General features: G+C 33.7%; 1 protein-coding gene across 1 annotated transcript; it reads right to left on the bottom strand.

Annotated features, from left to right (window-relative positions):
• Positions 1-6,806: 6,806 nt before the first annotated feature.
• Positions 6,807-10,455, bottom strand: LOC114423206 (IAA-amino acid hydrolase ILR1-like 4). The gene is made up of 5 exons (XM_028389868.1): positions 10,033-10,455; positions 8,625-8,750; positions 8,219-8,533; positions 7,945-8,073; positions 6,807-7,390 (listed from the first exon to the last, which is right to left on the bottom strand). The coding sequence occupies exons 1-5, from the start codon at positions 10,411-10,413 to the stop codon at positions 7,010-7,012; spliced, it is 1,332 nt and encodes a 443-aa protein (XP_028245669.1). The 5' UTR covers positions 10,414-10,455; the 3' UTR covers positions 6,807-7,009.
• Between the last annotated feature and the right edge of the window lie 463 nt (positions 10,456-10,918).

Raw genomic sequence — 10,918 nt, forward strand, 5'->3', positions numbered from 1 at the left:
ATTCAATCCATGAGGCAGGTACAAACTAATTAAGATTTGGTATGGCAGCTTCTCCTTACTAGTGAAAGACACATGGCCTTTTAAAACCAACGAGCATGGATGCATGGATTCCACAGAAAGACATATGTACAAAAACTCAAATTATCGAATGGCCTTACATACAGACCATAGATAAGGGGGATACATAACTTCTCTGCTTTGAAATGGCCAAGAATCTATTTGGAGATCGGGTGTCAGAACTGCTCTATTTCCTCATTCACCATCCTTGCGGTCCATTCACAAATGGCTAGGTGGCCATGCCCCAAATTTGGGGGGAGTCACAACATTAATTGTAACCATAGTCATCATAAAGATTTTTAAAACTTTTAGAAATAGGTTAAGTATTTAAATGACATATAATCATTTGATATAAATTATTAATGGGTTAAAGTTAACATTAAATCGTTTGTCTACTATTCAAGTTTGATTGTTGTTGAAAATGATTTCACTTTACATGTCTCCTGAAATTCTCTGATTTAGTTGAGATCTATTTTTTTTCTAATGAATCAGATGATTAAAAAAATACTTTAAGTGTGATACAATGCTTTATCACCGATAAAAAATTATTTAGTCACGTTAAATGATGCACTGTAATATATTTATTTTTTAAGAATGTGCATTATAATATTTGAAATTCCTATTATTTAGCCATATTAACAAACCATGGATAAAATGGTGAGAAACTTTGTCACGCTTTTTGTCGTGGCTAATTATGTATTGAATTTTTTTAATATAAAAATAGTAAGGGTGAAAAAAAAAAACCGATACCTAATCCAAACCTAACAAATCCGGTTGAAAATCTATTAATTGGATGGGTGGGGTCGGTTTGCAAGTTGAGCCGTCTAAAAAAAAAAAAAAAAAGTATGCATGAGTTGGGTGGTTCAGTTTTTTACCTTTGTTATCCTCAAAAATCGAATGCAACGGACCATGTTAAGGCAATTTCTTCTTGCACCTCTGGTTTTGCTTCCTATACCCCATTCTTTAGTGTAATTTAATAACCATGGTAAGCTATTTATTAGGGGTGATCAGTGGGCAAGTTCGGGTATGGAAAGTCCAAACAGCAACAAACCATAATACTTGTAAAGTAGACCAGTTTCCACCCAACTGGGCCATATGGTTGGGCAGGTTTCATGTGGATTGAAATGGATATGGACCTAAATTTCTTGATCTTGTCATCTCACCTCAACATCACTACATTGAAGGGTGATGCTAGGTGCACCTAGCATTTTACATAAAAAGATGTTACTATCCCTGGCTAATTTTTAAAGCATTTGTGCACCCAGACAGTGCTTCACTTTCTCGCGCTTTTGTTGTTCTTCTTCTTCTTCATCCAACACTTCCTTCCCTTTCCCTATGGCGTTGTTGTTCTTCTTTGTTTGCGGTGTTTGTTGCGCTACCGTGTTCCAGGGCATTGCGGAGTTGCAGTGACATGCATTGAGGAGCTTCTTGTAAGGACCTGCGCCACTGTCCACCATCGAGGTAAGCGCCATTTTCGTTTCTTCTACTTTTGCGCTGGTGTAGTTAGGTAGATCCACTAGGGATTAAGTTGATCCGCTAGGGTGTTAGTTGATCCGCATTGGATCAAGTTGATCCGCAAGATGCTTACGGATCAAGTTGATCCGTATGACCCAATTTAATTTAAAAAATGATAAACAGGTTTAAATTGATGAAATATGATTTTTATTAGGGTTTAGGGTTAGTTTTGATGATTTTAGGCTGAAGTAGAATATGAATGAATAATGAAATAAGTTTCATATGATGTTGTAATTTTGTGATGTTGATATTGCTTTGAAATTTGATTATGTTACATTTGACTATTGGCATTGTTTGGTTTGTGTTGTACTGTTTGGTTTGTTTGATCATGAACATATTGATATTGGTTTGAAATTTGTTTAGTTTGTAATAGTTTTGACTTTACTGGAGAACCTCAATAAATCAATTTAGGGAAAGGAATGTTTTGATGGTTTATCCCAAAGTTGCAATCTACCTTAACCTCTTTTAATTGAGAAATCTTCCATTTGATTCACTTTTTGAACACATCTGTTGGTGTTTGTACACAGTCTTAGCCTTGCATTTATCTTGTAATGTGGTTAAAAAGGAGATTATTGATATGAACTAACAGAATTCTCCTTTCCAATTATGGCTTTAACCCAATTCTTCTTTGGCTCGCATACTTTAGTTAACTTCCATAGGCCCCATCAGCATCCCTCATTCTTTAGGTGTGCATTAATGTAAAAAAATGCTTCCATTTTCCTACCAATCTTCAAATAAAAACAAATGTTGATGACTCCCTCTTGAAATCCAAAGTTCCTTACAAGGTTTAAGTATTCTCATGGGGACTAAGATACTAATACTAGATACGATTAAAATTAATGATAAGTTAAAATTTTAGCAGTTTGGCTCTAGCTTGGAAGCTGGTGCCCATTTGTTTCAGTAGTATTATACAACCACTTCTATATCTAGACAAGGCTATATTTGGCTTTGGCATGTTGGTGAATCCTCTCAACTTAGAGAATTAAAAGCTACAAAACACAACATATCTAAACTGTTTTTACCATCCTATAGACAAAAAACCCAAAGAAAAGCCCAACAATTCTCATAGGAAATATACACAAAGTTACTCCTCCTTAAAAAATAAGATACACAAAGTACTTGGTTTCACCATTGACTTGGTCATATCAGCAATAAGTGTCTTTTCAGCTTTAGTCAATCGCCCAGCATATGGATCTCCAACTAATGACTTGGTCAATTCATGATTATGAATGTCACACATCAACTTCACCATCCAACCTTATCCTCCAACCACTGGTTTGCCATGAAACTTGAAGGGACACCCACATTTTCTAGTCTCAGTATTTCTTCTAACAAATTCTTTTTTCCTACACCTATACTCGTCACTCCTTTCACAACCAATTAACACAAACGAAGTCCTTCCTCTACTACTAGTGTTTGTGTCAAACCTTATAATGGCCACCACAAATCTGTTTTCATGAGCAACAGATCGAGTCCACTGCAAAATATTGTCTCGGCTATCAAACACCTACAGTGCAATCCAGACAATTTTAGTTTTCTACAAAACATTCATTTTATTAAATCACTCATAATAATGAACATTATTACCTGAGAAGTATTGAACACATCCGAACAATCAACTTGTGGTTCATTCACACTACATTTTTATTCATTTAGATCATCCATATCAACTTCTTCAGACATTATAGTGTCATACATCCATTGATCTTCGTCCATCTTAACAACAAATCATAAATTTCAATATAGACATACAACACCTAACCACAATATACATATAATACAAAACATTACATAATAACTCATGATTAGTAACCACACTATACATATAATACAACCTAATCTTTTAGTGTTAGTCACAATGACTCATGATTAGTAAAATACAAAAACCCTAAATCAACACGTATAAACAATTAAATTATTATTTAAAATGACAATACAATTAAGGTAATAACTAAAAAAAAAATTAAACTTAAGTAAATGTTACAAATTCAAAATCCGTATAAGCTTACGGATCAACTTGATCCGTATAAGCATAATATCAACATACACATCAAATTAATCCGTAACTTCCTTACGGATCAACTTGATCCGTACCATTCACGAACCACCCCTCCCGCACACCCACCAACAATGCTTACCTCTTTTGCCGCCGATGTCGAACCAACCACCGCAACACTGCACGCTGGCCCCTTCACCTTCACCGAAGCTCAGCTATCGCAACAAAAACTCACACCGAAGACTAAAACGTGTGAAAAAAATGATTCGCAACGACAACCACTGTGCACAAACCTTTTTAAAGAAGATAAACCAAGGGGTATTTCTGGAATTTTTAAAAAATGTTGGGTGCACTAGCAATAATGTTGGGCGCACCTAGCATCAGCTTACATTGAACTATAGATTCAATTAAAAAAAAATCAAGTTCAGAATGCCAAGGCAAATTGTATTTGGTAGAATGCATGAGGTTAAGAAAGGTACCTAAGATATGAGAGAAGGAGTGGGAGCATACACGAAATCACGAGGAACAAAGACAAATGCAAACAATCAGAGAGAAAGGCTAGAGGAGAGAAGGCATGAGCAGCGAGTTTTTTTTTGGAGCAAGTAAGTTGCTTATTAGGCTGAGCAATGAGTCACATCTTTGTATGGGATGTAGGGCCACAACATAATTTTAAGGAAGCTACTATATACACTCCCCCTTTATACCAATTCACTCCCCGATCACTACAATTTGACGTTTTTTTTTTCATTTTTGTTCCTGTAATTTTTTTCTTCATTTTAATCATTACAAAATGTGTTTGTTTTATTTTTCATCCTTAAAGTGCTTTATATAATGCTTTGAACAGTAAAAAAATACTTTGAACAATGAAAAAGCATTATATAAAGTACTTTAAGGACGAAAAATAAGACAAACACATTTTTTAAGGACTAAAATGAAAAAAAAAATTGTAAGAACGAAAATGAAAAAATGTTAAATTACAGGGATCAAAAATATATTTAAACCTAAAAAAATATCGTTAAATATGAATAAATGTTATTAATAAGTTCTCGCGTCAATTTATCAAAAGTTGTGTGTAGCTAACGTCACTAAAACCTTTAAAGATATGAACTATACATAACATTTGATAAAATGTCTCGAAAATATATTAATAATATTTATTCATATTTGACAATATTTTTAAAATATTGCCAAAAACTTTTAACAACATTTTTACTAAATGTTAGACTTGTTAAAGATCACATGTGTGTTAGTTGTATTATAGTGAGTCTTTTTTTTTCCTACAGAGTATTATAATGAGTTTTTTTTATATATACAAGTTGTAGTGTGAATTTGATAACCTAGGATTTATGAATTAAATTCAATGTACAGTCCCATCTGTATTTGCAAAAAAAAAAAAATTGTTTATAATTTTTTGTTGTGCCAAGAAAATGAACCTGATATGTTTCAAAATTTGGTTCAATGTTCAAGTCATTCATGCACAACAAATTGTTTGTTGTTTATTTTTTAAGGCTTAAATATATTTTTCATCAATGTAATTTAGTATATTTTTAATTTTTTTTATAATTTTTTTCATGTTAGTCCTTGTAAAATATATTTATTTTGTTTTTCGTTTTAAGACACTTTAGATAATGCTTTGAATAGTGACAAAGTATTATCTAAAGTGTTTTAAGGACGAAAAATAAAATAAACATATTTTACAGGGACTAAAACAATTTTTTTTGTAAGGAAAAAAATGAAAATAATGTTAAATTATAGAGATAAAAAAGGTATTTAAGTTTATTTTAATAACTTTTATGTGATAATATTGCACAAACTTTTTTGTTTTTTTAACATTTACAATAATCTCTCTTATATGAGGACCCATGATGTAATGTTTTTCAAATGATTAAAAAGTTAGTGTAGGGATTAGTGGTTGTTTGGAGGTGCAACCACATTGGACCCATGACTAAAGGGGCAAAAAAAAAATCTGAGAAGGAAAAGAAATAGTTCCGTTTGCAATAATTTAATTTTGTCAATTTTTTTTCTCCAAAAGTCCTCAATTCTTAATTTTAAGTTATCCAAGCGTTAAAGTTAACAAAGTTTTAATCTCATTTAAAAAAGAAGTATATTCATATGCAATATTTTGTATTTGTATGTTTGTTTAGTAGAGAACATATTTTGCAATATTAAAATATACCATTTTAATAAAATTACATGTGTATTTTCTATGAAACATATGTTTATATTTTATAATAAACTGTCTCTTAAATTTAAATTTACTTTTTTTAGTCATCCAATTTTGAAAGAAAACTCCTTTTAGTTTCTCCCTGTTAATTTTTTGCAATTCTGATGTATAATTTGTGATGATTTTTATCATAAGGATTGAAAAAAGTTTTTTTTTTTTAAATTAAGGAAAAAAAACAAACTTAAATCCTATTTAGGCTGATGGTGAGTGTATGTATATATAAATGATCCCTATCTATTGTTTGGTACTGTGATGAATCAAGCATGCCCGGCATGGTAAAGGGACCAGCATAAGCACTAGCACCGTCCTATTACTGTTTTCTATGAACTCGTTTCATTGTTTCACACTTTCACCCGTTGTATACCTAAAGGACATTAGTTAGCACAAATGTCCTCTGTTGTTTGGGTGCATTTGAACAAAAATTTGTGCACTTGCATTTCTCGTACCATCAAAACGTTATCAGGTAGCTATTATTAATTGCGATATTTATAATCTGAGGAATCTGGTTTATGGTGACGTATTTAACAGTTTCCCCAGTTGATACCGATGGAAACAAGGGTTACTATTAACACGTTTGGAGCGACTTATTGGGACCATACGACATCAAAATCATGTCAAACCACCCAAAGGTACATCAATGCGAAGTAAACAGGCACGGTATAAGTTAGGTAACCTCAGTAACCTGTATTGGATTTATGATAAGAGTTTAATTTTTATTAACTCTGAGAAATCGTAGTAAGTGTGACTTTTAAAATAATTTTTATAAAATCAACATATTTATCGTATATAATAATTTGTAATTAATAATCTGTAATTATATAATAATCAAAAGAAAATGCATAGACTATTTATTCTAATAATGAAAGTTTAATTTCTATGAATTAATTTTATGATTTCTGTCAAAGGCTTTGTTTTTTTAAAAAAAAATTATTTAAATTCAGCCAATTACGTTTCAGCATTTGTTTTCATATAGTATCCATGCAATTAAACTCTGCACTATATGACAGTACAAGATTCAACATCTACAGATGGTCCCCAATAAAGATTTGATATCGAATGATCCAATGAAACCAACAATACTATGGGGGGGTGCACGAGTGGGAGAGTATTTGTGATAGCACCTTGGTCAAGCAAATTCAATATGCATCTAAAAAAATATCTTCCCTGACAGCTTCTTAGGCCAAAGAATTTGTTGAATTACAAGTGGTGGATGTGTATTACAAAGGGTATGAATTTGTTGAATATGAATGGTATGAAAGAGCAAATGCTGCATGCAATGCAGCCCCAATGGGAAGCACATCTTCGTCAATGAAAAAGTAAGGACTATGAGCAGGATGTATGGATCCACTCTTCTCGTTTCGTGTGCCCACAAGAACAAATGACCCGGGTACCTTTTCCAAGTAAAATGCAAAATCTTCACTCCCTGTGAAGAGGGGTGCTAATTCTATGTTATCTTCTCCAACAATCTTGCTAGACACTTGCCGTGCTAGTTGGTATATTCTCACATCATTTGTGGTTGGAGGGATTGTGGGATGTTCATTGCCACAGAACTCAACCTCTCCAGAGCACCTATGTACTTCTGCCTGCCCTTTAATAACCTGCTCAAAAGAAGTTACAAACAAATGAAAATCCACTTAGAGCAATCTCTTTCTATTTTTAATTTTTGCTTCATAGTGAGCTCATATCTAGAGGGCAAGCTTAGGAAGAAAGTTTTTTTTTTTTTTTTTTAATCAGCAAAGCTTTGGAAGAAAGTAAGGTGCATAGGTGGCCCCTTTAAGATTGTGTATTTGGGTTAGGATTTGTAAAATTGATTTTGATTAAGATTGAATTTGAAGTAATATGATTTATGTTTAGATGTTTTTATTCTACAAACCAGTTAGTAGGAAACTCAATATAAAGTTTTTGATCCTATGTAAAATCTACCAAAAGTTGTTTCACTTCAGATTCAATTTTGAATCCAAAATCAACTTTTGAACGTAAAATCAATCATGTGAAATTGTGAATTTTGCATCTAAAATCATGTTAACCAGTAATTTAACATGCTTTTGAATAACTAAATGTGAATCTAACCACACGCACTTGATGAGTTCATATTCAATTCAACAGCTCAATAAAACAATATGGACTGGTCAAAACCAGACAAGACATTTACCTCTTCTATCCTTTTCCTCAGTCCATAGAAGCTCTTTTTACTGAATGCTCTATAGGTACCTCCAAATGTAGCTGAATCAGGGATTATGTCATGAGCAGACCCTGCATTGATCATGGCCACAGAAAGCACCTGCCAAATTAAGATATTTGTATAAAGTTTTGAAGAACTAACAAACCACAAACAGAACCAGTCATACATACTAATTAATGTGCCAAAAGTTTCATCTTGCAATGTTTTCTTTTTTTTACTATTGAATTTGAGAATTTGACTCCACCTGAGAATCTAAAGGATCAGCCTCCCTTGAAACAATGTTCTGCAAGCTGATCACTGATGTTGAAGCAGCCAAAACTGGATCAAAACAATGCTGGGGAACTCCTGCTAACCCCCCTTTTCCTTTGATCTTTGCTTCGAAGCTTCCACACCCGGCTAAAAATTCTCCTGGCCGTGATGCAACGACACCTGTCGGATACTCTGCTCCCAAGTGCAACCCAAGAATAGCACCAACATCTTCAAGCACCTGTTCTTGGATCATGTCTTTTGCACCTGTGCCTCTTTCCTCAGCTGGTTGAAATATTAGAACAACAGTAGTCTGCAATGTGTGAAGGAAAAAAGTTTTCAAAGGAAGAAAAGTATATGATATACCCTAAATTCCTTATGCTAATTTTTCAATTCCACTTTACCTGTAACATGTCTTTCATTTCTTGCAGTATCTTTGCAGCCCCAAGTAGCATGGCAACATGTGCATCGTGTGCACAAGCATGCATTTTTCCATCTACTTTGCTCTTATGATCCCAATCAACCATTTCCTGTTGGCAGGAACATATGTCAATCTAACCATCAGTTACTGGCCAAATTTGTCCTCGGAGATTAGAGCATTGATAAAAAAAAAAAATGTTATGCCCCCATTCTCTGCTTAGTAAAAATGTAGAAAGTATTGCAATGGGATTATACAAATATCAAATGATCGAATTCTTTTATCTCATTTAATCTCATATGGGCTTGCATTATAAATAAATAAGATTAGAAATCTGAGCAAAACAAGAGTACTGTGGGAGGAGTAAGAGGATGATCTTAAGAAAAGGTAAAAAAAAAAATCAAAAAGTAAAAAGTCCTGTAGAAGTTGTGAAAGGAAATTATTAACTGGTTTCGTACCCTTTAGAGCATTGATGGGGTAAGGTGAGAATTTCAGTACAGATCTTAAATTCAAATTATGGCTACATCTTTCCAATACAAAAACAGTACTCCAAGTTGTACTTAGCAGACTTCAATAATAATTATCTTGCCACACTTTCCTTTTTCCACTTCACTAAACGATTCTCAATTACATGACCAAAAACCCCTTTCAAAATTAGTACATGAGCCTTTCTGTTTCCTGTTTTATGTTAGAACGGTAAAATCAACCCGCTGCATGTACTCCTCCGATTCAAACACACCCCAATACCCAACTTAATAGGATTATAAACACAATCAAACATCACAATAAATTGTTTTTTGAGATATAAGCTTGGTCCAGTAGTTGGGAAAGAATGAAGGGAGAAAGGAGAAGGAGAGGGAGAGGGAGAGGGAGAGGGAGAGGATTCGAATCCTCTCAACTGAGATTTCTAACAAAACTAACAAACTATCGATTCCCCGACAAATAAAAAATATAAAAACTTATTTTCCCTTTCTTTTACAATTTCTCTCCACCCAGAAGAAATAACTAGTTTTTTAGGATCCTTTTTTCACCAAAAGAAAAACATAATCACTAGCCAAAACCAGCCAGAGCTTCATACCCACAAACAGGACCATGCAGACATACTAACGATGTCCAACACATGTGTCCTTGTGGCATCAAAGGAGACACTAGCTTGGAACAAAGAACCAAGTAAGAAACAGAACAAAGACCTTCACAAAAAAAAGTAACATAACACAAGACCGTGTGGGAGATAAAAGGTTGGGCCAGTAGGGTGAGTGGTTGGAAAAGGGTGAAGAAAGAAAGAAGGAGAAAGGGTTCGAATATCCCAACTCTAGTATAACTAACAAACTAACATTTGCCGTAAAAAAAACAAAAAAACACAAGACCGTTAGGTTTGTAAAATTGTGACACACCTGAATTGGCAAGGCATCCATGTCTGCTCTAAGAGCAACAAAAGGAGGAGACCCATAACCAATTTTGGCCACCACACCAGTCCCAGCCACAGGCCACTTGTATTCAACACCCAACAAGTCAAGCTCACGCCTTATGACAGCACTTGTTCTGAACTCTTCATATGCAAGTTCTGGGTGCTCGTGGATTTCCCTCCTTATTCTCTTCATCCATTTCACCGTGCTGGGACTATTAGCTAGCTCCAGAATCTGCTGCTTCAGAGAGGAAGAACTTTGATTCGAGAATTCATTGCTTGAAGGAGTTTGAAATGAGAAAGAGAAGCAGGTGGTGGGTAGGAACAGGAACAAGAGTAGGAGAATAAGTCTTAGGTGATGATGCTCCATGTGGCTAAGTGGTAGATATGAAATGAAGGTGAAAAAATGAAAAAATGTTTTGTTATTTATATATATATATATATATATATATATGAAAAATGTTTGATGCTTGACTAGACTAGTAGTAGATTTTATTATATGCCACGTTAGAGAAAAAACCGACCATGCTTCTCAGCATTGGTTGGCACATCAATATTCAATACTGTTGCTTTATTCTGGTAAAAGGTTATCGGATTGTGTTAGTGATTTCGTGTCCTTACTGAAGTGTATGTGTGCATTTTTTTTATGCCAAACTTTTTCTAAGTTGGGAAAGAATAAATTTAGTCTGTTTTCAACTAACTAGTTTAGTGATTTCATTCAAAATTGAGGTTAGCAATTAACAATTGGGTTGGTTGGAATTCACGAGGACTAAATTAAAGTTTATCTTAAAATAATTATAGTGGTATTAATTATGTTCAATTATGTTCAATTATACGTGTACTCTTATTTCTATTGGTGATTGGAGTTATGGAGT

Source organism: Glycine soja, chromosome 8 (assembly GCF_004193775.1).
Source record: "Glycine soja cultivar W05 chromosome 8, ASM419377v2, whole genome shotgun sequence".
Classification (NCBI taxonomy): Eukaryota; Viridiplantae; Streptophyta; class Magnoliopsida; order Fabales; family Fabaceae; genus Glycine; species Glycine soja.